At 37.5% G+C, this 26,427-nt stretch overlaps 1 protein-coding gene across 1 annotated transcript in view; it reads left to right on the forward strand.

Annotated features, from left to right (window-relative positions):
• The window catches only part of SI (sucrase-isomaltase), a 125,835-nt gene that overhangs the window by 88,306 nt on the left and 11,102 nt on the right, over positions 1 to 26,427 (forward strand). The window contains exons 34-40 of the mRNA XM_081329516.1: positions 6,136 to 6,198; positions 8,516 to 8,650; positions 9,506 to 9,590; positions 9,962 to 10,100; positions 21,038 to 21,171; positions 22,746 to 22,780; positions 22,867 to 22,983. Coding sequence (XP_081185642.1) covers positions 6,136 to 6,198; positions 8,516 to 8,650; positions 9,506 to 9,590; positions 9,962 to 10,100; positions 21,038 to 21,171; positions 22,746 to 22,780; positions 22,867 to 22,983 — 708 coding nt within the window. The remainder of the gene's footprint in view (positions 1 to 6,135; positions 6,199 to 8,515; positions 8,651 to 9,505; positions 9,591 to 9,961; positions 10,101 to 21,037; positions 21,172 to 22,745; positions 22,781 to 22,866; positions 22,984 to 26,427) is intronic.

The raw sequence follows: 26,427 nt of genomic DNA on the forward strand, positions 1-26,427 counted from the left end.
GTCTAAGAGGACCCATAACTGTGCACCAACACTGAAGGAGTGCTTACCTCATCCAATACCAGAGATGGAAAATCTTCAGATCCAGGAGGCATCTTAATCCACACCTCTGTAGTCTTGCTAGGTCTGAGTCAAAGAGAAACTCTGAAGAACAGATCTTGGGAAGAACAGATAGGACTGGAATGTGGCATGAATATCAAATACTAAGGCTGCCTTCTCCGAAAGCAGCCCTTCCTGTTTCTGTTACATTTGCTATGCCTCTCATAGCTATATTGTGATTTTCTGCCATTTCCTCCTACAAAGCATCAACTTCCCTTGACTCTTGCCAATGTTCTGCATTTCAAAACACCCTACCTTGCAACCAGATAACATACTTCTCAAAATAAGTAACTAGCCCAGACATCCAGGGTATTTTATCACACTGCTCAACAGTCTGAAAGCTGTTCAGCCAACCTACTTCCCACTTCCACTTATGTTCTTCACATCAATATCCCACCTTCTCCACGCTTGCCTGCATTGCTGTAGGAAAAGAAAAAAATCTTTCCCACTGAGAGATAACTACTATAGTTGTACCCTTCCCTGATCTCAGAGCAGACAGCAGCAACAAAAATATAAAAAAGAAAGAAAGAAAGAAAGAAAGAAAGAAAGAAAGAAAGAAAGAAAGAAAGAAAGAAAGAAAAAAAAGAAAGAAAGAAACCAGAAACTGTCAAAAGCTGAAACATTTAAGGCAGATTCCAGATCCTTTTCTATGCAAGAGAAAAACAATAACCAACATAGCTGCTGTATTATGCATGCCAACTACATGACAGCTGGAAGCTACAATTGTTGTTGGTTTTTTTTTCTTTTTTTGCTGGAGCACCCATATGTTCCTACTCCCAATACTGAACAGCTCCATCATCCATATTGTTAAGGAATTTGTTGTGCAGAGGTCTCCTTGTGCTACCAAAGAGTTGCACAGACAAGGAAGGGCACTGAGAGCAGTAAAAGTCACACAAGAATACACTGAGTTATAAAAACAAAAAGTATTTTACTTTGAGGTGGTGTAAAAACAAAAATGCACAGTCAAAAATAAACAGTCCAAGTCGTACACAATAGCAACAGTCCAAGGAGTAATCCAAACTACAAAGTCTTCTTACCGGTCCAGAGGTCAATACACAGTTCAGGTTACAACAGTAGTAAACCAACAGCAGAGCAAAAACAGTAATAGTAGAGAGCAGTGAATTCAGAGAGAGAGAGAAGCTACATTCCTAGCTTCCTCTTATGGCCATGAGAACACTTACACACCCATTGGCCAATTAACAACTTAAAGACATAGCATTATGGTTAATATATTTTCAACCCAACATTGTAGGCTAGCACCATATGCCTAACATTCTCCCCTTTGGGTAGAATAATATATAACTCTTACAGTCTTATGCACATTCTTTCACAATTAGCATTGTGTTTCACAGCACTTTGTACCTTCGTAAAATGGTCTGCAATATTTACATCAGATGAACAATACTCTAGCTGTATTAATTTATCTTTGACACATTGTCTAACATTTAAATAACGATCAGTATGTTTAGATCTTGTTCTTACTGCAGCATTATTTGCCATCTTTATCGCAGCTTGATTGTCCTCATATACAATGAATGGATCATTTACATTTAAACCCATATCTAACAATAATTGTTTGTACACTAGCAGTTCTGTACATAACACTGATAGACATGAAAATTCAGCCTCCATTGTAGATAAGCTTATGTGTTTTTGTCTAATGGACTTCCATCCAATCAAAGTATCACCCAACATAACAGCCAACCCTGAAGTAGATTTACGAGTGCTTGTATCAGAGGCAAAACTCGCATCTGCATATGCAGTAAGGATTAACTCACGATTTGGCTCTAAATATAACGAGTAGTGAATAGTCTGCTTCAAATACCTTAATACTCGTTTAGCTGATTGCCAGTGTCTAACAGTTGGATTATTGTTGTACCTAGCCAATTGGTTTACACAGTAAGAAATATCAGGTCTAGTCCAATTACTCAGATACATAAGGCTTCCTATCAAAGATTGGTACATAATCTTATCAAATACAGGACTCTCAACATTAGTGTCCTTAAAATCCATAGCCATCGGAGTTTTTGCTGGTTTACACATTTCCATATTGTATCTCTTTAATAACTGAGATATTTTACTGGCTTGCGACACCTTAAAACCCCTATTTGTTTTCACAATATCTAACCCCAAATAGTGGCTTATTTTCCCAAGATTTCTAATTGTGAATTTATTTTCCAATCTTGAAATGATGGTTTGTGCTTCTAACTCACTTTTTGTTATTATTGCAATATCATCTGTGAATAATAAGAGAAAAGATAATGCTCCGTTGTATTCTCTTCTAAACAAACAAGGATCAGCATTACTGGCTACAAAACCTATTGCACTCAACTCATTAACTATACATTTATTCCACTCATAGCCTGATTGTTTCAATCCATAGAGGCTTTTCTTTAATTCCCAACAATCATGGTCTCTATCACTGGTCAATCCTGGTGGTATTCTTAAATAAATAGTATGTTGCAATGGAGCATGTAAATATGCAGTTTCAACATCTACATGGTTAACCATATATTGGTTTTTAGCCGCCCATACTAAAGCTGCTCTTAAAGTAGTTGCCCTCAGACTGGGTGCAAACACCTCGTCATAATCCTCAGTAGTTTGGGCAAAACCTTGTGCAACCAAACGTGCCTTATGGGTTACGGTCCCATCTACACCCTTCTTTATTTTATATATCCATTTGCAACCTATAGCTTGCTCACCAGGTGGCAGTTTTGCTTTCTCATAGACCTTAAGATCCTGCAAAGACTTCAGCGTCCTGTTCATTGCAGTTTTCCATGATGCCTGTTCCTTTTCAGGATACATCCTGATCTCATCATAGTTAGATGGCTCTACACTAACTTGACATACTATACTAGCTTCATAGCGATCAGGTGGATGTCTGATGCGCGTTGAACGCCAAGGAATTACAGGGCTTTGAATTTCTGACTCCTTTCCTTCCTCTGACTCTGATTCATCTTTTATCTCCCCTATCTCCTCTTCATCTTTTATATTTACAGGAGATGTATTATCATTACTAGTAACGTTATCAGAGGAGTCATCAAACACTAGAGGATCAGTATTAACAGTTACTTGCTCTAACCTATCCCAACCAACGTGCTCAAGGAATTTTGCACTAGTACTATTATATACATTAGTTGTGCCTCGTTCCCAGAAACGATAGGATCTATGGTTAGCTTCATAACCTACGAAGTATAATTGCCTAGCCCTATGTTGGCCTTTACTCCTGAGTTGTGCAGGAATGTGGACCCAAGCTGGGGTGCCAAACGTGTGCAGATAATCAAGGTTTGGTCTTCTACCATGCCATATAGTATATGGTATTTTACCAGTAGAAGTATTAACAACTAAATTCAAAACATGGTTTGCACATTTTGCTGCCTCCCCCCACAGTCTATCTGTTAAGCCTGAATCTCTTAACATGGTTCTCATCATGGCTTGTAACGTTTGCCCACGTCTCTCAACAAATGCATTATGTTGAGGCCTATAAGGGGCTGAACGTTTATGCTCAATGCCAGCTGATTCTAGCATATCAACAAAGCGCTTGTTTGTAAATTCAGTACCATTATCAGTAATTATGCACTGAACCTTTCTCTTTGTTTTTCTCTCGACGAACTTCAGCCAGTTTGCAAATTGTTGGAAAGTATCTGCCTTTGACTTAAGCAGATAACAAAATCCATAACGAGAGTAGTGGTCCAATATACTTAAAATATAACATGACCCTCCTAAACTTGGTTTCATGGGTCCAATTAAATCAGCAAACACAACTTCCAAAGGTACAGTTGTTTTGAAGCCTTTTAACCTGTTTGCAGGAGTTGCCTTACTCTTTTCCTGATTACAGGCATTGCAATTCAAATACTTACTACATGGCTTCAGTTTAATTCCCTCTACTAACTCAACTGTTTTACGTAGTGAGTTAAAGTTCACATGCCCTAACTGCCTATGCAATAAATGTATACATTCATCATGTGGCTTCTTATTCTCACATATTGAGTTAGCTTTAACTGTACTAACCTGGTTACTTGTGAGAACGAATAAACCATTTTTCAAATTAGCAGTTACACAGGTTCCATTCCTCTCAATAGTGCATTGCTCCCCTCTGAATGTTACCACAAACCCAACTTTAACCAATTCCCTTACAGATAACAGGTTGAATCTTAGCTTAGGTATATATAACATAGGTAACTGTTCATCAATGCATGGACAATAGGAATTGCCTTCACCAGAGGCCTTCATCCTCCAACCGTTTGCCAGTGAAACATATTGGTTGCTGTTTTTCATATTAATAAACCTCTTTTTCACTTTAGTAATGCATTGTGAAGCCCCACTATCAACAACCCACAATTCATTGTTTCTGGATGTTGGTTCACCAGAAATAGCCAAACCAATGCTCTTCTTAGCCTTCCCACTGCTATTCACATTCTGTTTTTTACCCTTCCTACAGAATTTGGCTATATGCCCTCTAGCCCCACAAGAATAACATTTCTTGACGTTGTAAGCAGTGGTAAATGGCTGCTCCTCTCGTGGCTGTGTCTCTCTCAGCTGGTCTCTGTCACGCCTCCTTCTGGACTCTTCCAGCAGTCTCCCAGTAATGTTAGTCAATGTCAGTTCCTCTCTGGTCAGGACTTCCAAAGAAGAAACATACCCATCAAAACTCTCATCCAAAGATGACAGAATAATGTAGACCTGATGCAACTCTGAAAAAATCAGCTCCTTTTCATGAAGCTCTTGAAAAGTTGCCTTCATGTAGTTTAAATGGGTCAGCATATCTCCATTCTTCTGCAGACGAGCCCTAAACAGCTTACGTGTAAGGTGTATATGTGCACCCACACTATCTTCGCAAAACGCCCCAACACCTAGCAGCAGACTCCTCACCACGAATATGGACAAGTTGCTGGTCATTCAGTGTTAGTCCAATAATGCAAAGAGCTTTCTCATTGCTACGTTTAAAGTCGTCTACCTTCTTTGCATCCTCTTTGTTATTTGCATCCCAAGCAGTAGTATCAGGTGGGTTATTTACAACAGTCCATAGTCCTTCCTTGCGCAAAAGCAAGCAGCATTTCGTGGACCAGGAAACATAGTTTGTCCCATCCAACCGGGTTATCCAGGAGATGCCTGACAACAGTTCTTGTGCCATTTTACACCAAAATAGCTAACACAAACTCAGCTAGGAATACTGTGTGTACTAACTCTCAGTACAGGCCTGGGCCCATAACCAGTGTTAAGGAATTTGTTGTGCAGAGGTCTCCTTGTACTACCAAAGAGTTGCACAGACAAGGAAGGGCACTGAGAGCAGTAAAAGTCACACAAGAATACACTGAGTTATAAAAACAAAAAGTATTTTACTTTGAGGTGGTGTAAAAACAAAAATGCACAGTCAAAAATAAACAGTCCAAGTCGTACACAATAGCAACAGTCCAAGGAGTAATCCAAACTACAAAGTCTTCTTACCGGTCCAGAGGTCAATACACAGTTCAGGTTACAACAGTAGTAAACCAACAGCAGAGCAAAAACAGTAATAGTAGAGAGCAGTGAATTCAGAGAGAGAGAGAAGCTACATTCCTAGCTTCCTCTTATGGCCATGAGAACACTTACACACCCATTGGCCAATTAACAACTTAAAGACATAGCATTATGGTTAATATATTTTCAACCCAACATTGTAGGCTAGCACCATATGCCTAACACATATCTCTAAATTCTTTGCCCACAAAGGATCCTTGCATCCCCATTCCCTCCATTGCTCATCTAAGAACTCAATCCAGGGCAGATGCCAAGCCATCATCACCATTTTTGCTGAGTAAAAAGGATTCAAATGTTCCCAGTTGCACTACAATCTCCTCAACAACCAAGCTGAAGGATCTCTAGCTTAGAGTCACAACTGCCTTATCCCCTTTGCCTTATTTTTTATGTAATTTCCCCTATTTTGGTAACAATGACTGGCAAAAGTTTTTTGACAATGGATTATTTGTAAGAAGAAATCTTCCTCTCCTTTAATTAACTCATAAAGCTAATTATTTTCAAATGTTCTTTTTATTTTAGGTGTGGCCATATCTTCCTGATGTTGTTGTAAATTCATCACTTAGCTGGGATGATAAAGTGAAAGTAAGTGTAATTTATTCATGCACTGCTTTGGTAAAAAGATCCCAAGCAATTTTTTATACTAATAAACCTTAACAGTAATTTTAGTAGTAATAGTAGCAGCAATTATAGCAAAAACCAATATAACTTCAGTCACATTGTTGAAAATCTGCAATTGGAAGAAGCTGGATGAATGTACTCTGATCTGTAGGTTGTTGGAGGAAGTATAATCTCTGAATGCCTGAATGGCCAATTTTCTGGTTTATTTTGAGATAGATTAAATTTCGATTAAAAATCACAAAGCTTGTACCTCATGGGGAAATATTATGAGAAAAACACAGCGAAGTTGTTGCTCCCTGAATCTCACAGCAATAGATACAAAGGTTAAAATTCAAAGAACTTTGAAACTCATTTATAATGCCATTGGAATTTATGTACATCCTTTCACAATACCCCCTATGATGAGGCAAAGTATCTTAGTTAACTTGTATAGTATTTAATACCAATGTCTGCTATTAAATACCAGCTGCTAGGATACAGCAGTGGAAAAGAATTGTTGACACAGAATGTTTGACCCGTTGACCTGATTCAGCAGGCTTTTCTTTCATACTTACTGCATGGGAAGAGTTTCATTAAAAGTCTGGGATTTTGTCAGAAAACAATTCTAGTGTAGAAACATTCAAAACCTCATTGTTTTTTTTATCATTCCAAACATGCTTCCTGACACACATTTACTCATAAGTAAGCTCTGCAAATTTTTCAGTGACTTATTGGAATTGGGTAAGTGTAGTTTAATAATAATAAAAATGATTAGGGTGATATGATAGCAGTGTTCCAATATCTAAAGAGCTGCCACAAAGAAGAGAGTGCCAACCTATTCTCCAAAGTACCTGAAGGTAGACCGAGAAGCAATGGATGGAAACTAATCAATGAGAAAACCAATAAAGATAAATTTCCTGAACAATTAATCAGTGGGGGCTTGCCTTCAGAAGTTGTGGGTGTTCCATCACTGGAGATTTGTGAGAAGAGAATGGACAACTACTTGTCTGAAATGATATAGAGAAGACTTCCAAGGTCCCTTCCTACTCTGTTATTCCAGGAACAGAATTATAAAGATTCCAGAGAGCCTTAAGAAATTATTTAAAGGCCAGTGTTTGGGTTTTTTTTTGTCATAGAACGCACCAGAACAGAGTTCAGGCACCGTTTTTTGATGGATTTTCCAAGTTTTAAAAATAACTTTTGAAAATTTTGATGTTTGGTCCATGTGGACTTGAAACGCCCTGTTGAACGTAGCAGATTAGCGGCAAAATCATTAAAATGGTGCATGTGGGCTGATTATATGTGGAGTCCGATGTATGTGTAGTTCGTCCGCACTGGTTGTGATGGTGCTGCTCGGCTTTGTGGCACTGCTCGGCTTGTGATTGGTCATGTGGTTGCGCACTGAGCGCTTACTGCGGGTGATGATCGTTATGTTTCATTACGCAATTGACATGTGTGGGTGTGTGTACAGCAATTGACTATGTGGAAAGGTAAATAATTTCTTTATTTAAAAAAAAATCATTGGTGAATTGAAAATCTTTTAAAACTTTTTAGTGTAAAAGTGTGACCCCAAATTTAAAAAATGAAAAAAAAAAACACTAATTACTTCTCAACCACCAGTCCTGCTAAGAACTGAATATATAATTTTTAAAAATAAAAGATTAACAAGATGCGTGTTCTGGTACCTTTTTTCTTACAAAAAAACCCACTGTTAAAGATTATGCATAAAATTATGGATATGTTATGTAAAGCAAGCAGAGTGTTCTTAAAATATGCAAAATGAAATGATTACATTCCTTTTCTGAAATCTTATCAACTTCTGCTCATTAGATGTGCAGAAGATATTGGATGGAATATATTGTATCACATAGATGATGTTACCTAGTTGGATAATGAAACATCTGTAAGCATAAAACCAAGCTCATGGAGCACCAAAACCCCAGAGGTCAACCCTGAGCTACCAACATTCTCTTCTATTGAGATATAATATAACCTTTAAAAAAAGCATAACTAACATTCAAAATATTCCTGAAACTTTAGGTAATTAATCAGATCAAGATACTGTAGCAGAAATAAATGTGAAGTTCTTCATTTAGAAAATAGAAGTCACACACAAAGAAACAGAATTGGGCATACCTGGCCATATTAATTGTGAAATGGATTACAGAATAATAGTTAATATGAATAAACAGTGTGATGAGACTGCACAAAAGGTAAATGCTATAGACTGTATCAACAGAGGTATACTTTCTAATACATGGGATGTTTTATTTTCTTCTTCACATTTTCTGCTCTTCTTCAGTTTTACAGTGCTTGGACTGCTTTCCCAGATTTTTTTCGCAAATCTACAGCCCAGTGGTGGAAAAAAGAAATTGAAGAAGTCTACAATAACCCCATCAATCAATCACAAAGCATCAAGTTTGATGGACTATGGATTGTAGGTTCCTATCTTGTATAATGTTTTATCTGGTAAATTTAGTAACATTATTTCCAGTTCATGCTTTCTACATTAATCAGTGTTTTCAGACATCACATTTAACAGTAACAAAAATATTATTTTAAGACTATAAACTATACTTCTGGGGAGCTTGGTAATTCCCACATTTTTTCTATTCCCAATTATTGCTAAGCCAACTCATTTGGAAGACTTTAAGTTAGGGAAATGGACCTAAAATATAGAAAATTGATAAATAACTAAATAACTAACTGAATAAATAAATAAATAAATAAATAAATAAATAAATAAATAAATAAATAAATAAATAAATATAAATAAATAATACAGCTGAAAGGCATTATGAGGTCATTGAGTTTGGTGTTTTTTACTAGTACAAATGAGTAGATCCATTTAGAATCCAAATCTCATTTATGTCCCATTTCAATATGCTAATCCATAAATCTATGATATTCCATTTCATATATGCACTGATTTATACATAACACACTTAAATATCCTGTAGAGCCTTCTAAATCAAGAAGTCAAGGCAGTTCAAATGAATATAAAGGTTTATTGCAAGCTTATGCTTTCTACAGGAATATGTACTAATGTACTGCCTATTTGCTAATGGTCAATTTCTGCTATCATGGACTTTACAGTTTACTTCATCATAGCACATCATTTGCATAATTTTACAAATGGTATAAACTAGAAAGTAGCAATATCATTTCGTGCAAAATTTGCATGCAATTTTCAAATGAAACATTTAGCTATAATGTTAGGTATACACTTCATAAAATGTTAGTGAATTTTTTTAATAACAGTCTCTGTGTCTTATTTGTTTTACAATTTAAGGATATGAATGAACCTGCAAGTTTTGTCAATGGTGCAGTTACTGGTTGTAGGAACTCTGAACTAAATAATCCTATATATATGCCAGGTAATTATAATTATAACACTGTATTCTAATTTTTTGGAATGTTGGTAAATTTGAGGCCAAAATATCAACATGCCAGAATTTAGATTAAGCCAAACTTTCTAAAATGAAATTTTTTAGATTCAGTCAGACACATGATTCTGGTAAAAAATATTTTGGAAATAGTGCTATTCTATCTCTTCTATGTACCTTTGGCTGAGTTCTCTCACAAATTTATTATGCACATTGTGCATGCTACATTTCACTGATGTGAAATCACTATACGCCGAGCCATGTAAAATATTTTACCTAAAAAAGTAGAAATTTACAGACAGATATATCTGGTTCTGTTAACTTCCTTGAATTTATTTATTTATTTATTATTATTTTTTCAGACATTTTGGGAAAACATGTGGGACTGAATGAAAAAACTATGTGTATGGAAAGTGAACAAATTCTGCCTGATGGAAGCCCAGTTCGACATTATGATGTCCACAATTTATATGGATGGTCGCAAACTAAGCCTACCTATGAGTAAGTTATCTTTCTCTGAGTAGTAGCATCACTTTAATAGTTATTTAGTAGTAGTTATAGAAGTTGTTCCATTTAATAAATAGAATCCTAGTTTACTAGAGTTAATTTGCATGAGAGATTAAAAGTTTATACATGTACAGTATCTTAGTTTAATTATTTGATGTTGTTGTTTCATATAATAACATTTAAATGTGTATTTCTTTAAATTTCTCTTCAATAGTTCAAATATTTTAACATTATAGCTAGAGTCAGGGCTTTTTTTTGTCATAGAACACACCGGAACGGAGTTCTGGCACCTTTTTTCAATGGATTTTCCAGAGTTGCATTCTTTTTCTATTGTTTCCCTTCCTATCCTCATTTGTGTTTTTTTTAAATGCCCCACTGGTGGTACGGTGTGAGTGGGGTCCCCTCTGGTGCTGTCTGCCTCCTCTAGGAGGAGCCATAAGGCTCTGGAGCACCACAGCCAGAGCATGGCTTGATTGGCTGGGTTGGACCATGTGGTGTGGAAGCCAATGGTGGTGGTGGGAGACACATAAACATGGAGGCCATCTTTCATGAGAGGGTGAGTGAGCCTTTTGCCCTCCCTTACAGAAGGTGGGGTGTGAGGTTAAAAAGAGGCGAAGCAAGAGGAAAGAAAGGCGGCTGGCGTGGAAGCTTGCCCGACAGCAAAACTTTGCTGTTTCGGTTCCTTGGGTAGTTCAAAGTCTACAAAAATCTCTTTTGAGTCTTTTATACTTTATACGCAAACTGCAGAAGGGAAGAATAAGAATAAAACTAATGTCTTGTGATTTTGAGGTATTATTATTATTAATAATAATATATATTAATTCTGTATTGGTCAGATGTAAAGGTAGATCTACAGTATGAGGTTTAATCAGATCTATTTATTAAATTGGGTTTAACTTAAAGGTAAATTAAAAGTAATCTGTTCACTGACAAAGTTTCAACTTTAATTTGTTTCAAGTCAATATCCATATTAAACTCCAAATGTAAATTTTTCCACCTTGTTTGACAACTTCTTAAAAATAATTCAATCTTTTACAAGCAACCAAATTTTGTTTTATCAGGCCAATTTCATTCCACCTAGAAAGCTGACATTTTCACTCATTAAACTAAATGGGTATGCCAGTGGTAAATGTCCCAAAAGATTAATAAAATGCCTTCTTGCAATTTAAAGCCACACAGTGCATGGTAACATTAATAGTATTAACTTACCTTGAACAAAATCCTAATCTTTTAAATACACTAAAAATTGAAGGGTTTTTTTTTCAACCTCAAAGATAAACCTTGTAGGGTAGGTAAGGTGGGTTGTATGACGTGTGTGAGTTCCGGCACTTTTTTTTTTTTTTTTTTTAGAAAAAAAGCACTGGCTAGAGTTATAGGATAAATTGCATGATAGACACCTGCAGTTGAATATTTGTTGAAAATGATATGTTAGGGATAGGGGAAATCAAATGAAATTAACAGATGGAATATAGTTTTTAGAAATTAATTGTTAAGGAGTGTTTTATAAATGTCACCCAGACAACATTCTCTTTTATAATGATTTATGTTATGTTAAAGAAAAAAAAAATCTAACAAAATATATACAAGAAAATGAATATTTGTTGAAAATGAACTGAGTTTCTGAGATTTAATTTTATTATAGACCCATGTCTATAATAAAAATTGCTGACTATAACTGGCATATTCAATAATGTAATACTGAGGGCAAGAGATCATACATTTTTTAATTTTTATGTTTCTATCCTGCTCTTACTTCAAGGAATTCCTTGGCAATTTAACAAAGCCTAGCAGAAATATCCTTTCCATAGACCAGATATCGAACAAATCATCTTAGGCATATTTGTCATTTCTTAATATTAGGCTGTACAGCATTTTACAATATAGTTTGGTATCTGAAAATCCCAGAGGACTACTTTCTAAATTTACCACTTGGATCCCTTGTATTTATAAGGAGGAAATTATCTTTAGTTATGAGTAATGTACAAAAGTTAGGCTAAGCTATAACTTACATACAAAGTTGGCCTAAGATACTTTGTTGTCTGAGGGGGCTACTGCCATTTCATGGATTGAATATTTCTTCAATACTGATGACAGAATTCTCTCTCTTTTTTTGAAAGTAGCAGACTAGTTAGGAGGAACAAGCCATAACTGCAACTCTACAAACACAGCATACTGTAGTCACTTTTTCAAAATAATAATAATATATCTTACATTATATGGTTTACTAGAAAGGTTCTGGATATGCACAAGGGATGTTCAGTAATATTGAAATCTGTGCTCATCTATGAAATTTGCTCTGTTTCCCAGTAATAACATTATTAAGAAAGAGAATGTCCCCTCTGTCCAATTTAGCCATTCCAGAGAATAAAAGTTAATTTCCTAGGTACCATGAGTACTATACAACTGCAACCTTCAAAAGAAGCTGGGTGCCATTGGGACATTTACCTACTTTGACTAGCATTTTATGCTTTGCTGTCTTCTTACTAAATCTGCAAGTATATTGGGACAGAATATTAAGAGACCCAGCTATTCAGCTAGTTGTGAGTAATTATTTGTACATATTTCCTCTGTAAAATTTTATGAAGTTGCTGACCTGTTTCTAAAATAAAATGGTCAAGCTAATATTCTGAATACAGCTCAACATGGATGTTTATGCCCATGTCACCAAATTTTCTCTTGTCCTGGTGGTTTCAGATACAGTTTATTGAGTTTATGAGATGGATTCATTTTGAAACATAATCTGCAAAGGCCAACTTGAGACACTCCTGTGTGGATGAACCAACCATGAACTTCAATAAAAAGGGCTCTGCCATTCATTGATGACATGAAACAATTTTCAACTTCTCAATATGCCATTAAGAGTGTAGCACAAGGAATTGGAGAAGAAAATAACCTCTTGTTCCAAGCTTAGTTTGTGATGGACTGCTTTAATTAAAAAGCTGGTATTGTTTGGCTAGGATTCCATGTAGGATGTGCAGAATGATTGTTTTAAATTAAGTGCTCTGTATACTTGTTCGTAAATTAATAATCTTAGCAATTCACTTTTTAAAAAAGTCAAACGTTAAAGAGGGGCAAGAGGGTAGATATAATGGAAAGAAACAGAAAAATACTACTGCTTTAACAATGCATTTTGTCTGTTCCCAGACCTCTTTATGACACACTAATTCCTGATTGAGATACTTTGTGTTTGAAACAATGGCAGATCTAAGGATAATATACCTAGGTTTTTTACCCTGCAATTCACGGTAAAAATAGCCTTCCCTCCAAATTAATTATAGTGATCCAAGTTTCATATTGCCACAAAAAAGTGGGAAAAACATCACAGTATTCATCTGGTACATTCTAACATTTCACTGACAATCAGAACTTTTACAAAACTGCTGAAGAGAAAGGAATGAATTTCAGATTTGCCTATTGCTAGCTGGATCAAATATTACTTAAATGTCATCAGCAAACAATAATTCAGCACTAGATGTAATGATACCTTAGATGAAGCTGAAGATGAAGGATCATATTTTGGGTTTGTGGGTGTGGGTGTGTGCGTTTGCACTTCCTTCAAAAGAATGGTAACAAAGGGAATAAATGACAGGTTCATGTTACTCTTATTTATTTATGAAATCTTTCCTGATTTATCTTGTCCTTCACTCCAGGATAAATCCTATTCTGAAACTGCAAAAAAAATAATATAATAAACAAAGGTTAAATTGTCAAACTTTAAAACAGAGCAAGAGTGTGAGAGAGTGCAGAGCTAAAAATCACTGAAAGGCCAAGTGGTGCACAACACAAAACACAACAACCTATCAGAAAGAAGAGAGGAAATTAGTCTGATCTCTTTAGATAAAGGTTAAGTAGAAAACACAGGAAGGCTGGTTCCTGGGCTGTCACCACTTAACTTTTCTTGCTAGAGAGGCTTACACGAAGGCTTTCAAATGAAGTAATAAATAAACTTTCAAGTGGGATGGAGGTGGGCTTTCACCAAAGATATGACAATGGTCCACTTTGTCTACATACTCACACACAAACTGAAGATGAGGCCAGAAGCTCCTAATGTAATTTAAATCATGGGAATATGGTCAATAAAAATATGCATTAGCAGCAATGCCTATGGAGATTCTCAGTTAACCAGGTCATGGTTATCTCAAATATGCTTTTTCAAAAGGCAACTGGACTTTCTTTGTTTTTCCTGAAAGATAATTCACTTCTCATCCAAGCAGCTTCATTGGTTCTGGTTAACACACTCTCTCTCTTCTATCCTCCCCACCATCCTGCCAGAATCAATGAAGCTTGTTTGATAAGAAGCAAAATGTCTTCAAGGAAAAAACAAAGAAAGTCCAGTTGCCTTTTGAAAAAAAGCACCTTTGAGATTAGACAGCAGTTCATATTCCTGAGTTTGTTTATCTGCTTGTGTAAAGATTCAGATAGTTTATAAAATGACAATGCTGACAGCATCCGTCAAGCAAAAGTTAAATAAATAAACAAACAAACTGTTCTGTACCAGCCTGCTACCGGCCCTGCAGAAAAGGCAGGGACAACCCCTTTACAAACGGCAAGAGGCTGGAATTAAGCCTGCCAAATTTATTAACATAAAACAGAGCAAAACAAGACACCAACCATGAAACAGGAGCTATGAAACAGGAACTATTCAAGCGGTTGCCTTCAGCAAACCAGCCCTCCCACACATTCCCCTTTTATACAGTTCAGGGCATGGCTTCTCTCTGCCTCCTTCCGAGGTGCCCCATTGCCTTCCTCTGTTTACTCCTGATTGACTGCCTCCTGCGTCGGGCGTCCTTGGACAGGGCCAGCTGTGGGTCATCTTCATCCACACTGTCAGGCTCTCACAGCTGGGTCTCCGTCGTGACCAGGTGGGAGGGGCCTGGCTGAGGGCTCTCATCAGCAAGCTCTCCAACCCCCTCAGCAAGCTCTCCAACACCCTCAGCAAGCTCTTCAACACCCCCTCCTCCTCTGAGTCGTCTGACCCAACTGCCGAACCCACAGGCTGACCCTGAATCACAACACAAACCATCACCACGTATCTAATAAAAACTTATCTAATTAAAAGAAACCAAATGTATTTGTACATTTAAGCTACTTATATAGCTGCCCATTCCACAGAAGTGACTCTGGATGGCATACACAGATTAAAAACTAGGATTTTTAATTTATCAAACAACTTAAAGATAAATAGGTTTATTTTAGCTCAATGCCTTAGTGCAGAGCTTTTCAACCTTTTCACCCATTGTACCACTTTCAGGATATGGCAACATCCAAGTACCACCAGTTGCCTAGCAAGGTGTCAAAAACTTGATGACCAAAAAAAAAAAAGGGAAAAAAATGATGAAGTACAGGTAGTCCTCAACTTACAACGGTTCGCTTAGTGACTGTTCGAAGTTACAATGGCACTGAAAAAAGTTCCCCCCAAGCCACAGCCGAGCAAGGCACCTGTCTGCTGGGTGTCGCTCTTCCTCCTGTCTGAGGTTTTCATTGTTATGAGCATTTCTGTTGAGGATTGGCAGTGGGAGTGGTGTGCGGGGGTGTTTGGTTTTTATTTCCCTCGTCTGCTGGGTAGTTGCAGCAGGTTTTGGTCACTTCACATGACTCTGGGACACTGTGACCGTCATAAATATGAATCGGTTGCCAAGCATCTGAATGTAAATCACAAGACCCTGGAGATGCTGCAACATTCCAGCTGATTGGTGCTTCTTCTGGGCTCAGAAGCGCCAGGATCAGCACCGAGCTCCAGCCGGAGCCCGGCACTGATCCTGGCACTTCCACTGAGCCCTGACAGCCCCGAAGAAGTGCTGATCCTGGCGCTTTCGCTGAGCCCTGACAGCCCTGCAGCTCCAGCCATTTCTCCCTCAGGCTTGTGTGGTGCTACCACTGGTTCAGCTAGTTCCCCTCCCCAGCTACCACTTGTCTAGGATGGTTGCGTACCACCTGCTAGGTGCCAATGTACCACAGGTGGTACCCGTATCACTGGTTGAAAAGAAAAAAAAAACCCACCTCACCCACTTCTTCCCTCCCAATATTTTAACTGTAACTTTAGTTTGGATTGTAATTCTATTTTTTGTTCTTTTTAGAAATATCTATCTTTTATTATTACATTACTTTTAATGTTGTAAGCCACCCAGAATCACTTCAAAGCATGAGGCCAGCAAACAAAACAAACAAATAAATAGACATCTATATACCATTCAAAGGAGACAATCAACAAGACAAAAGGGAACCAAAGCACCTTCTCACCAGCAATCAGCACTCAGATGAGCAGTGATTAACACCAAGATTAACATTAGACCAACAATTAAGCAGCAAATAAAACTCCAATGAAGAAACAGCCAAACATGCTAACAGTAAAAAGTCTTACCAAAGAACCAAGATCATTTGACTGGGCAAGCCACAAGAACAGAGGTCCCCAACGTTTTGGGCACCAGGGTCCAGTTCCATGGAGAGAGGTTTTTCCGCAGACCCGAGAGTTTGTGGTTTTGGGTGCTGCCTGCATCCCACGGATGGGGCTTTGCTTGTTTGTCCTGGTGTCAATGCTGCAAACATTGACATGTTTTTGCACTGACAATATAAGAGGCAGCCTTTTGCTCTAACTGCTTCACTTTGAATCGCTGAAGGGAGGGGGAATGTCAACTGGATGTTTTGATAAGATAAGAAATAGCACGCACAGAAAGGAAGTGAAACTAAATTAATATTGTTGTTGTTAGTTGCGAAGTCGTGTCCGACCCATCGCGACCCTATGGACAACATTCCTCCAGGCCTTCCTGTCTTCTACCATCTTCTGGAGTTCATTTAAGCTCACGCCTACTGCTTCAGTGACTCCATCCAGCCACCTCATTCTCTGTCGTCCCCTTCTTCTATTGCCCTCAATCTTTCCCAGCATTAGGCTCTTCTCCAGTGAGTCCTTCCTTCTCATTAGGTGGCCAAAGTATTTGAGTTTTAGCTTCAGGATCTGGCCTTCTAAAGAGCAGTTAGGGTTGATCTCCTCTAGGACTGACCGGTTTGATCGCCTTGCAGTCCAAGGGACTCGCAGGAGTCTTCTCCAGCACCAGAGTTCAAAGGCTTCAATTCTTTGGCGCTCAGCCAAACATGCATAATAATTCTATGAAACATATCACCAATTTGGGGGCAATCCTTTTAGTCTAACTATTTTCTGCAATAAAGCAGAATGGATTTAGGATTCTCTGTAAGTTTCCAGTTCTGTATAATATAAATAGCTGTTTTTAATGTAAAACATGAAACTTAACAAAAGGGATGCAAAGTCTGTTGCAGAATTCATTATAACCTACCAATATATCCTCTTGACCATATCATGTTGCTCTTAAAATTAAAAGTTCATTGAACGTCTTGAATATATTATAAAATGGAATATTAAAATCTGTACTATAGAAAATTACACATATAAAATGTGTACATTGAGATAATTACACTAATGCCAAAGTTTGTTACAGAAAGCTGCATCGGGAAACAAATGTGTGGTTTTAAAAACATCTTGCAGAAGATTGAGTGGAGCATATCAATACTTGTAATTTTGATGTAGGCTGGATTTAGACTGATACATGTACCTCTCAATTCAAATCAAAACAAAATCTCTAATGTCCTACAATATAAGAGGCAGCCTTTTGCTCTAACTGCTTCACTTTGAATCACTGAAGGGGGGGGGGAATGTCAACTGGATGTTTTGATAAGATAAGAAATAGCACGCACAGAAAGGAAGTGAAACTACATACGTAAAACTAATTGGATAATGTGATTTATGACATGTAAATAAGGGTGGGAATTGTGTATGGGCTTAGGGGAGGTGATTTCAGATTCTGGCATCCATCCATGAGTGCCGATGTTTTGTTTCATGATTATAGACTTTTAGATAAAAAAAATGCTTGAATGTTGTTTAAACTGTCTCATTAATCGGAACCATGACAGCTGGCATACCACAGTCCAGTACTGGTCCATGGACCGGGGTTAGGGACCCCTGCATTGGAATATAAAATGAAAGGAAACCCCACTTCTGACTAACATTGATAATGTTACCTAACTTGAGTAATGAAATGTCTGAAAGAAAACAACCATATTTTTCATATTCTTTCTTACTGAGTATTGATGAAAGAGAATGTTTTTTTAAACAAACTCTTTCCCAGCAGAATAGAATTTTAGAGGAATTATTATGAGTAGAATGCTATGTTATTCCACTAATTTAGTTACAAGGTGGCTGAGAGCTGTGTGTGAATATCTTTTGCTATATAATCATCTCTTAGCAGTCTGCTTTAATTAAATCCCAAGGGATGATATAATGAAAACATTCCTCCAATTGGCTTTTTCAAATGGGGAAGCGTAGGCAGTTGAAGAGGATTCAGCATGATAGAAAAATGTGTTAGAGAAAACAACAACAGGAATAGCACTCTGAATTATTTCCAACAATAAAATCAGTTGAAAAACATTGCAAGAGAAGATTATGAGAGAAAGAATTTATCTTACTCATTCTGAGAGAAAGCTAGAAATGCATAATCTTTTGCAGAGGAGGAAAACTCCAGAGACATTGCAAGGTCCAGTTGCCTCAGGAAATATGGATATGTCAGCCCTATAGGGTAGACTAGACTAAGAATCAATTCCATATAAGTCTACAACTACTTTAAATAGAACAGCTACAGTAACAGAAACTTGCAACACTGCCATTAATTTTCTCATTATGTGAATAAAATGAATCTGTGAGCAGATTTCTCAAGTTAATTTCTTAGAATGGGTTTAAGCAAATCAGCGAACACCTTGATGCAAACAAAGTCATCACTAAAAGTCAACATGGATTTGTCAAAAACAGATCATGCCAGACAAATCTTATTACATTCTTTGACCAAGTGACAAAACTAGTGGACCAGAGGAATGCTGTAGATATAATTTACTTGGACTTCAGTAAGGCATTTGATAAGGTAGATCACAACCTACTACTTGATAAGATAGAAAAATGTGGGTTAGATAGCATTACCACCAGATGGATTCGTAGCTGGCTGACAGGCCATACTCAGCATGTGGTCCTCAATGGAACCGCATCTACATGGAAGGAAGTGTGTAGTGGGGTGCCCCAGGGCTCTGTTCTGGGCCCAGTGCTCTTCAACATCTTCATCAACGATTTGGATGAGGGGATAGATGGGGAACTCATCAAATTTGCAGATGACACTAAGCTGGCAGGAATAGCCAATACTCCAGAAGATAGGCTTAAGATACAGAAGGATCTGGACAGACTCGAACACTGGGCACTATCTAACAAAATGAAATTCAATGGTGAAAAAAGTAAGGTTCTACATTTAGGCAGGAAAAATCAAATGCATAGGCATACAGTAGTATAGGTGGTACCTTGCTCAATAGTAGTAACTGTGAGAGGGATCTCGGAGTCTTAGTAGACAATCACTTCAATATGAGCCAGCAGTGTGCTGCAGCTGCCAAAAAAGCCAACACAGTGCTAGGCTGCATTAACAGAGGGATAGAATCAAGATCAAGTGAAGTACTAATACCACTTTACAATGCTTTGGTAAGGCCACACCTGGAATACTGCATCCAGTTTTGGTCACCATGATGTAAAAAAGATGTCGAGACTCTAGAAAGGGTACAGAGAAGAGCAACAAAGATGATTAGGGGGCTGGAGGCTAAAACATATAGGGAACGGTTGCTGGAATTGGGTATGTGTAGTTTAATGAAGAGAAGAGTGAGGGGTGACATGATAGCAGTGTTCCAATATCTCAGGGGCTACCACAAAGAAGAGGGAGTCAAGCTATTCTCCAAAGCACCTGAAAGCAGGACACGAAGCAACGGATGGAAACTAGTCAAGGAGAGAAGCAACCTGGAACTAAGGAGAAACTTCCTGACAGTTCGAACAATTAACCAGTGGAACAACCTGCCTCCAGAGGTGGTGAATGCTCCAACACTGGAGGTTTTTAAGAAGAGACTGGACAGCCATTTGCCTGAAATGGTATAAGGTTTCCTGCCTGAGCAGGGGGTTGGACTAGATGACCTCCAAGGTCCCTTCCAACTTTTTTATTATTATTATTATTATTATTATTATTATTATTATTATTATTATTATTATTATTATTATTATTATTATTATTATTATTATTATTATTATTATTATTATTATTATTATTTTCTTGTCTTCCCACTGTTTGCCTTCTACATAAAATAAGGCAAGTTTATCACCATTCAGCTTTGCCTTGCTATATCCCATTCTCCTACAGATAATTTACTCTGACCAATTTCTCAACTCAAAGTTAGGGAAATAGCATACAGAATGAAAGGACATCTTTTTTTTTTACAGGTAGTCCTCGACTTACACCACTTCATTTAGTGTTGATTCAAAGTTACAACACCATTGAAAAAAAGTGACTTACGAACTTTTTCATACTTAAAACTGTTGCAGTATTCCCATGGTCACATGAACAAAATTGGGATGCTTGACAACTGACTCATATTTATGATGGTTTCAGTGTCCCAGGATCATGTGATCAGCTTTTGTGACCTTCTGATAGGCAAAGTCAAAGGGGAAGCCAGATTCACTTAACAACCGTGTTATTAGCTTAACAAATGAAATGATTTACTTAACAACTGTGGCAAGAAAAGTCATAAAATGGGGTAAACTCACCTAACAAATGTTTCACTTTGCAACATAAATTTTAGGCTCAATTGTAGTCATAACTCAAGGACTACCTGTATTAAAATACCTGATTTGCAAGCATTTAGAATTTAAAAATGTGGAAATTTTATAAGTTAAAATTTAGAAAATCTTCACATTCTAATTAACAACTGTTGCATGTTTATATTGAAAACTCTTGATGCACCCTTGATATAATGGTCTTAACTATTTGCACTGTATTTTTGCTTCTTAAATATATATCATGGTTTTTAATGACTCACCCTAAATGTTGCTTTATTCCTTTTATTAGTGCTCTGCATAGTATCACTGGGGAACGTGGCATTGTCATTTCTCGTTCAACATATCCATCGAGTGGCAAATGGGCAGGGCATTGGTTAGGTGATAATTTTTCAAAATGGGACCAGCTTTACAAATCCATAATTGGTAAGTGAAAGCTAAGTTGGATGTAGTTAGCAGTTTTTATGTAAACAAATATAATTCCTACTATTTATAAAACTTTAAGTAACAGACTCTTGATATCAATAGTATAAAGTTGCTCTTAATGCTTATCTACCCATTTTTGCAGTGGACTGCATACATTTTTTGTAGTCATCAGATTTATTTATGTGCTCCATTTCTGGATATATCAACAACATGTAATTAATGACATAGGCTTTTATTGAATATTAAGAAACAAAAATCATGAAAAAATGCTCACCAGTTCTTCTCAGTTCCTTATGAATTAAACTTAATTCTTAATACATTGAAAACTGAATAAATGCATTTTTGTCACTTTTATATTTTCATCCAGAAAAGTGCCATGGCTATGCATTGAAAGTATTCCATGTAAAACTAAATAGCTTCATATTCCGTAACACTATCCTTATGCCCATTTAGGGTGTAAAGTATTTTTTTTTTCTTCATTATACACCTGAAATGTATTTAATACATGCTTAATTAGATTTCCATAAGTCTAATTAAGGAAAACATTTAGGTTGCACTTCTTTGAAAATTGCATGTGATGTTATATATTTTTTTCCTAAATTTATGAAACGTGTCCCAGAATAAATAGCAATAGCAAGAAGACTTAGACTTATACAGTGCCTCACCATGCTTTACAGCCCTCTCTAAGTGGTTTACAGAATCAGCATATTTTCCTCAACAATCTGGGTCCTCATTTTACTCACTTCAGAAGGATGGAAGACTGAGTCAACCTTGAGCAGGTCAGGTTCAAACTCCTGGCTAGCGAGCAGTGAATTAGCCTGCAATATTGCATTCTAGCCACGCACCACCACAGTTCTTACATGCTTAAATGGTTATATTGTATCTTCATCAATAAACTTAAAACTCAATAAAGTAGGTATTTTTATTTTTATTTTTAAAAAAGAATCCACCAATAGATCATTTGTCTTATAAGAAAAAACCCCATAAATTAATATTACATTAAATTTAAAACATGCATAATAATTCTAGCTTGAAACATATCACCAATTTGGGGGCAATCCTTTTAGTCTAACTATTTTCTGTAAAAAAGCAGAATGGATTTATGATTCTCTGTAAGTTTCCAGTTCTGTATAATATGTATAGCTGTTTTTAATGTAAAACATGAAACTTAACAAAAGGGATGCAAAATCTGTTGCAGAATTCATTATAACCTACCAATATATCCTCTTGACCATATCATGTTGCTCTTAAAATTAAAAGTTCATTGAATTTCTTGAATATATTATAAAATGCAATATTAAAATGTGTACTATGGAGATTTATACATATAAAATGTGTACATTGAGATAATTACACTAAAGCCAAAGTTTGTTACAGAAAGCTGCATTGGGAAACAAATGTGTGGTTTTAAAAACATCTTGTAATACTTGTAATTTTGATGTAGGCTGGATTTAGACTGATACATGTATCTCTCAATTAAAATCAAAACAAAATCTCTAATGTCCTACAAGTGGTTAATATAGTGACTATTGAAAAAGAAATCATTTGTTAAAGCAGTGTATTACTTTTTTCAGGTATGTTGGAATTTAGCCTTTTTGGAATATCCTATGTAAGTTTGATTCAAAATAATTTCAATTGTTTCTTTAATTTTTTTTTAAAGTGAGACTGATAATTAAATATTTTTAATATGTGCAGACTGGAGCAGATATCTGTGGCTTCAATGACAATACAACATATGAATTGTGTGCCCGTTGGATGCAGTTGGGTGCCTTTTACCCATATTCTAGAAATCATAATGGCATTGGATTTATCGTAAGTTTAGAAAATGTGGTTTTTAGTATTGATGTTTCCTAATATGGTGAACATTTCCTTCTGGTTCATGCTTTAAAATGCTATAGCTGCATCAAGCCATTATTCATGTTTTTGTCTGTTCCATTAGAAATGATTACACAAGAAGAAAACACTGCACAAAAAGTAATAACCGTGATTGTTTTAGTAAGATCTGCAACTAAATCAGATCTAGTTTAACTCTAGTGCAAAGCCTCAGCTCACTTTAAATATGGATAACAGCACCCGCAACTACTCCATTTTATTCCATGTTGTTAGAATGTGTCCTCTCCATCTTCTTGTTCTATATGAGAGATAGGGTTGGCTCCCAAATCCTTACATATGACTAGTGCATGATATTAATCAGTGTTACTCATGTGTTTGCAAATGCTATGATTAAGGAAAGTTAATAACCAAATAATCCATGCAGTTATTCAGCTCCTGATCAGGGAATGACTTTTCTTCCACTCTGTTGTTTGCAAGAAGTACTGTAAGTGGCACAACAACAAAAAATGGAGTAATCTTCTCTCTGTTGGAAGGACATCTGTCTGCACATACAAAGCCAAGAGAGGCAACTCTGGACAGTGGCGTAGCGTGGGGGGTGCAGGGGGGGGCCGGCCGCATCGGGCACAACATCTGGGGGGGCACAACCGGTGGGCTAGGGCAAGGCTGCTCGCGAGCGAGGGGTATCTGTGCCTGCGCCGACACAGAAACGCTTCTCTCTCCGGGTGGGGGAAGGCTCGGTGGCTCCCTGGGTCTATATACGCCTCTGTATGTGCACGCCGCCACGCGCTCCCGTGAACGAGAAAGAAAGAACGGCAGCGGCGGCGTCTGAGAGCCTCGCCAGCGGCGGCATTCCTCGGTGTGGGCGTGCCTGCGTCTTTGGGTGTGAGGCTTTCGGAGAGGCTGCCTTTGGCTCCTGGTACTTGCAGCCGGTGTAAAAGAACAAGTCTGTGAAAGCGGGCGAGAATTTCAGGGGGGTGGGGGGGACGGGAGATCGCGGGAGGCTCGATTCTTCTTACGCCAGGGGGGTGCCAGGCGTGCGGTGCGAGAGCGAGGGGGCGCAAATTACTTGCCTTGCCCCGGGTGCTGACAACCCACGCTACGCCACTGACTCTGGATTAGAATGAATTTATGCAAAACAGCTAGAATTTCCTCCAGCAAGGTGATTTATCCAGTGAAGGTTATCTGATTTGCTTTGCTAAAATAAAGAAACTACCCAATTTGCCATGGCAAAGTCATTTAGACAACCTCAAACTACTTTGGTTTAGTGATGCAGTAGAAAACATTTCTTGGCCTTTTCTGGTAACATTCACCCAAGTACTTCAAGGTGGGCAGTTTCAAGATAGCTCCTGGTATGTCCCAAAGTCACTTAGACTGGAAGACCTTTGCCTGAGCATAGGATTCATGATGGGCGATCCCACAGTGCTCATTGAGGCAGTCAGCCTCAAACATTTTCTCAAACATTTCTCTGGGAATCATGTATGACTGTAAATGATGGTGTCAGACAAGCCACTGGATAGTCTCCCTCTACCTGTACATATCCACTGGCCAAAGAAGTGCCTCCTGTACACCTGTAAACTTGCTGTATGGACATCTACTTTCACTCTAGCCTACTCCTGTTTTAGCTTGTTTGTTTTACTCCTGTGTGGGGAAAAATGCGCCAGACTGGGAAGAAACCATTGCAGACATTAAATCCAGTACCCAGTGCAGGACTCTAAATTCATTTTGGATAGATGGCTGTCTAGCTTCAATCTAAAACCATCAGGGTACAGAGAATATCTCTCAGTAATTGGTTTCACTATTTAACTACACCTCTGCATAAAAGGTCCCCTCAAAAACATTTAATTAAGGAAGTAGGTTAAACTATTGAATCTTAAGGGTTGATATAAAGACATGATTAATTGATATGATTATGGATATAGTTAGTCTTGAGAAAAGTAGGATGAAGGGAACTATGATAGCACTGTTCACATATTTGATGTCAACAGAAGAAGGTTAAGAACTGTTTTCCTTTGTTTCATAGTGGAGGATGCATAATAATGGATTTTAGTCATGCTAAAGTTAATTTAGATTAAATGTTATAAAAAGCATCCTAACAGTAAGGATGACAGCAGACTATTATTCAGAGAGATTGCATCTTGGATAATCAGTTGACAGGTTGTGTTTGTGGTTGATACTAAATTATTTAGGATGTTAAAACCTGAAAATAACTCTGAGGAGACCAGACGAGTGCAAAGAAGAGCAAAAGGATGGTTAGGAGGTTGGAGGCTAAAACATATGGTTGCAGAAATTGGTTATGTGTAGTCTAGTGAAAAGAAAGACGAGAGGTGACATGATAGCAGTGATCCAATATCTATGGAGATTCTCAGTGATCCAGGTCTGATGTCCCAAAAGTGCTTTTTCAAAAGACAACTGACTTTGTTTTTCCTTGAAGACATTTCACTTCTCATCCAAGAAGAAGCATGAATGAGAAGTGAAAATCCAACTGTAGAAGCTTCTTGAATCAGAAGCAAAATGTGTTCAAGAAAAAAAAAGGTCAGTTGCCTTTTGACTGCACCTTTGGGACAGTCTTCCAATATTGGTCAAAGATATTGTTTTCCTCCCTTTCTCAAAACATTAGGACCCAGGAGCAGCCAATAAAACAGATTTGGTGAAAAAAAAGCATTTACTCACGGAATACATAATTGGCCCTTGGAATGTATTGCTACTGTACACAATAAAGTCATACTGAGGCTTACAAGCTTAGCATATTCTATGTATATGACTGCTTATTAGGGCTTTCACACACACCCCAAGCGGCATTATTACAAAGTCAGCTTATTGCCCCCAACAATCTGGGTCCTCATTTTACCTACCTCGGAAGGATGGAAGGCTGAGTCCACCTTGAGCCTGGTGGGATGTGAACCTGCACTAATTGCAGGCAGCTGGTGTTACTTAAGGAGGCATTAGCCCACTGCTCCACCAAAGCTCTATATATAATTTTACTAAAGAAAAAAATTAACCAGATAAAAAACGAAACACATCAACCCAAGATGATAAAATATACCTTATTGTTGTTCACACTTCCAACATAAATTGAAGAGGTTTTTCCACGGACCAGAGAGTGCATGGTTTTGTATGCTGCCTGCATCCCACAGATGGGGCTTTGGTTGTCTGTGCAGCCCGGTTGCTGGCATGCCGCAGCCGGGTACTGGTCCACGGACTAGGGGTTGGGGACCCTTGTTCTAGACAATTTCTCTGGTGATATATACCACTTCTTTCTATCAGTTATTTTTGATCTTCCATCTTCATTTTTTTTGCTAACATTTTTCTTTTTTTCCATTATTGATTTAAAATCCAGCTACTGCATCAAAATCCCTTAAGTTTTACATTATTACTTTTATTCCTTCCAAGAGATTTTCCAAAATTATTGGCAAATACTTGTAA

This window comes from Vipera berus (genome assembly GCF_964194415.1).
Source record: "Vipera berus genome assembly, chromosome: 5".
In the NCBI taxonomy this organism is placed as follows: domain Eukaryota; kingdom Metazoa; phylum Chordata; class Lepidosauria; order Squamata; family Viperidae; genus Vipera; species Vipera berus.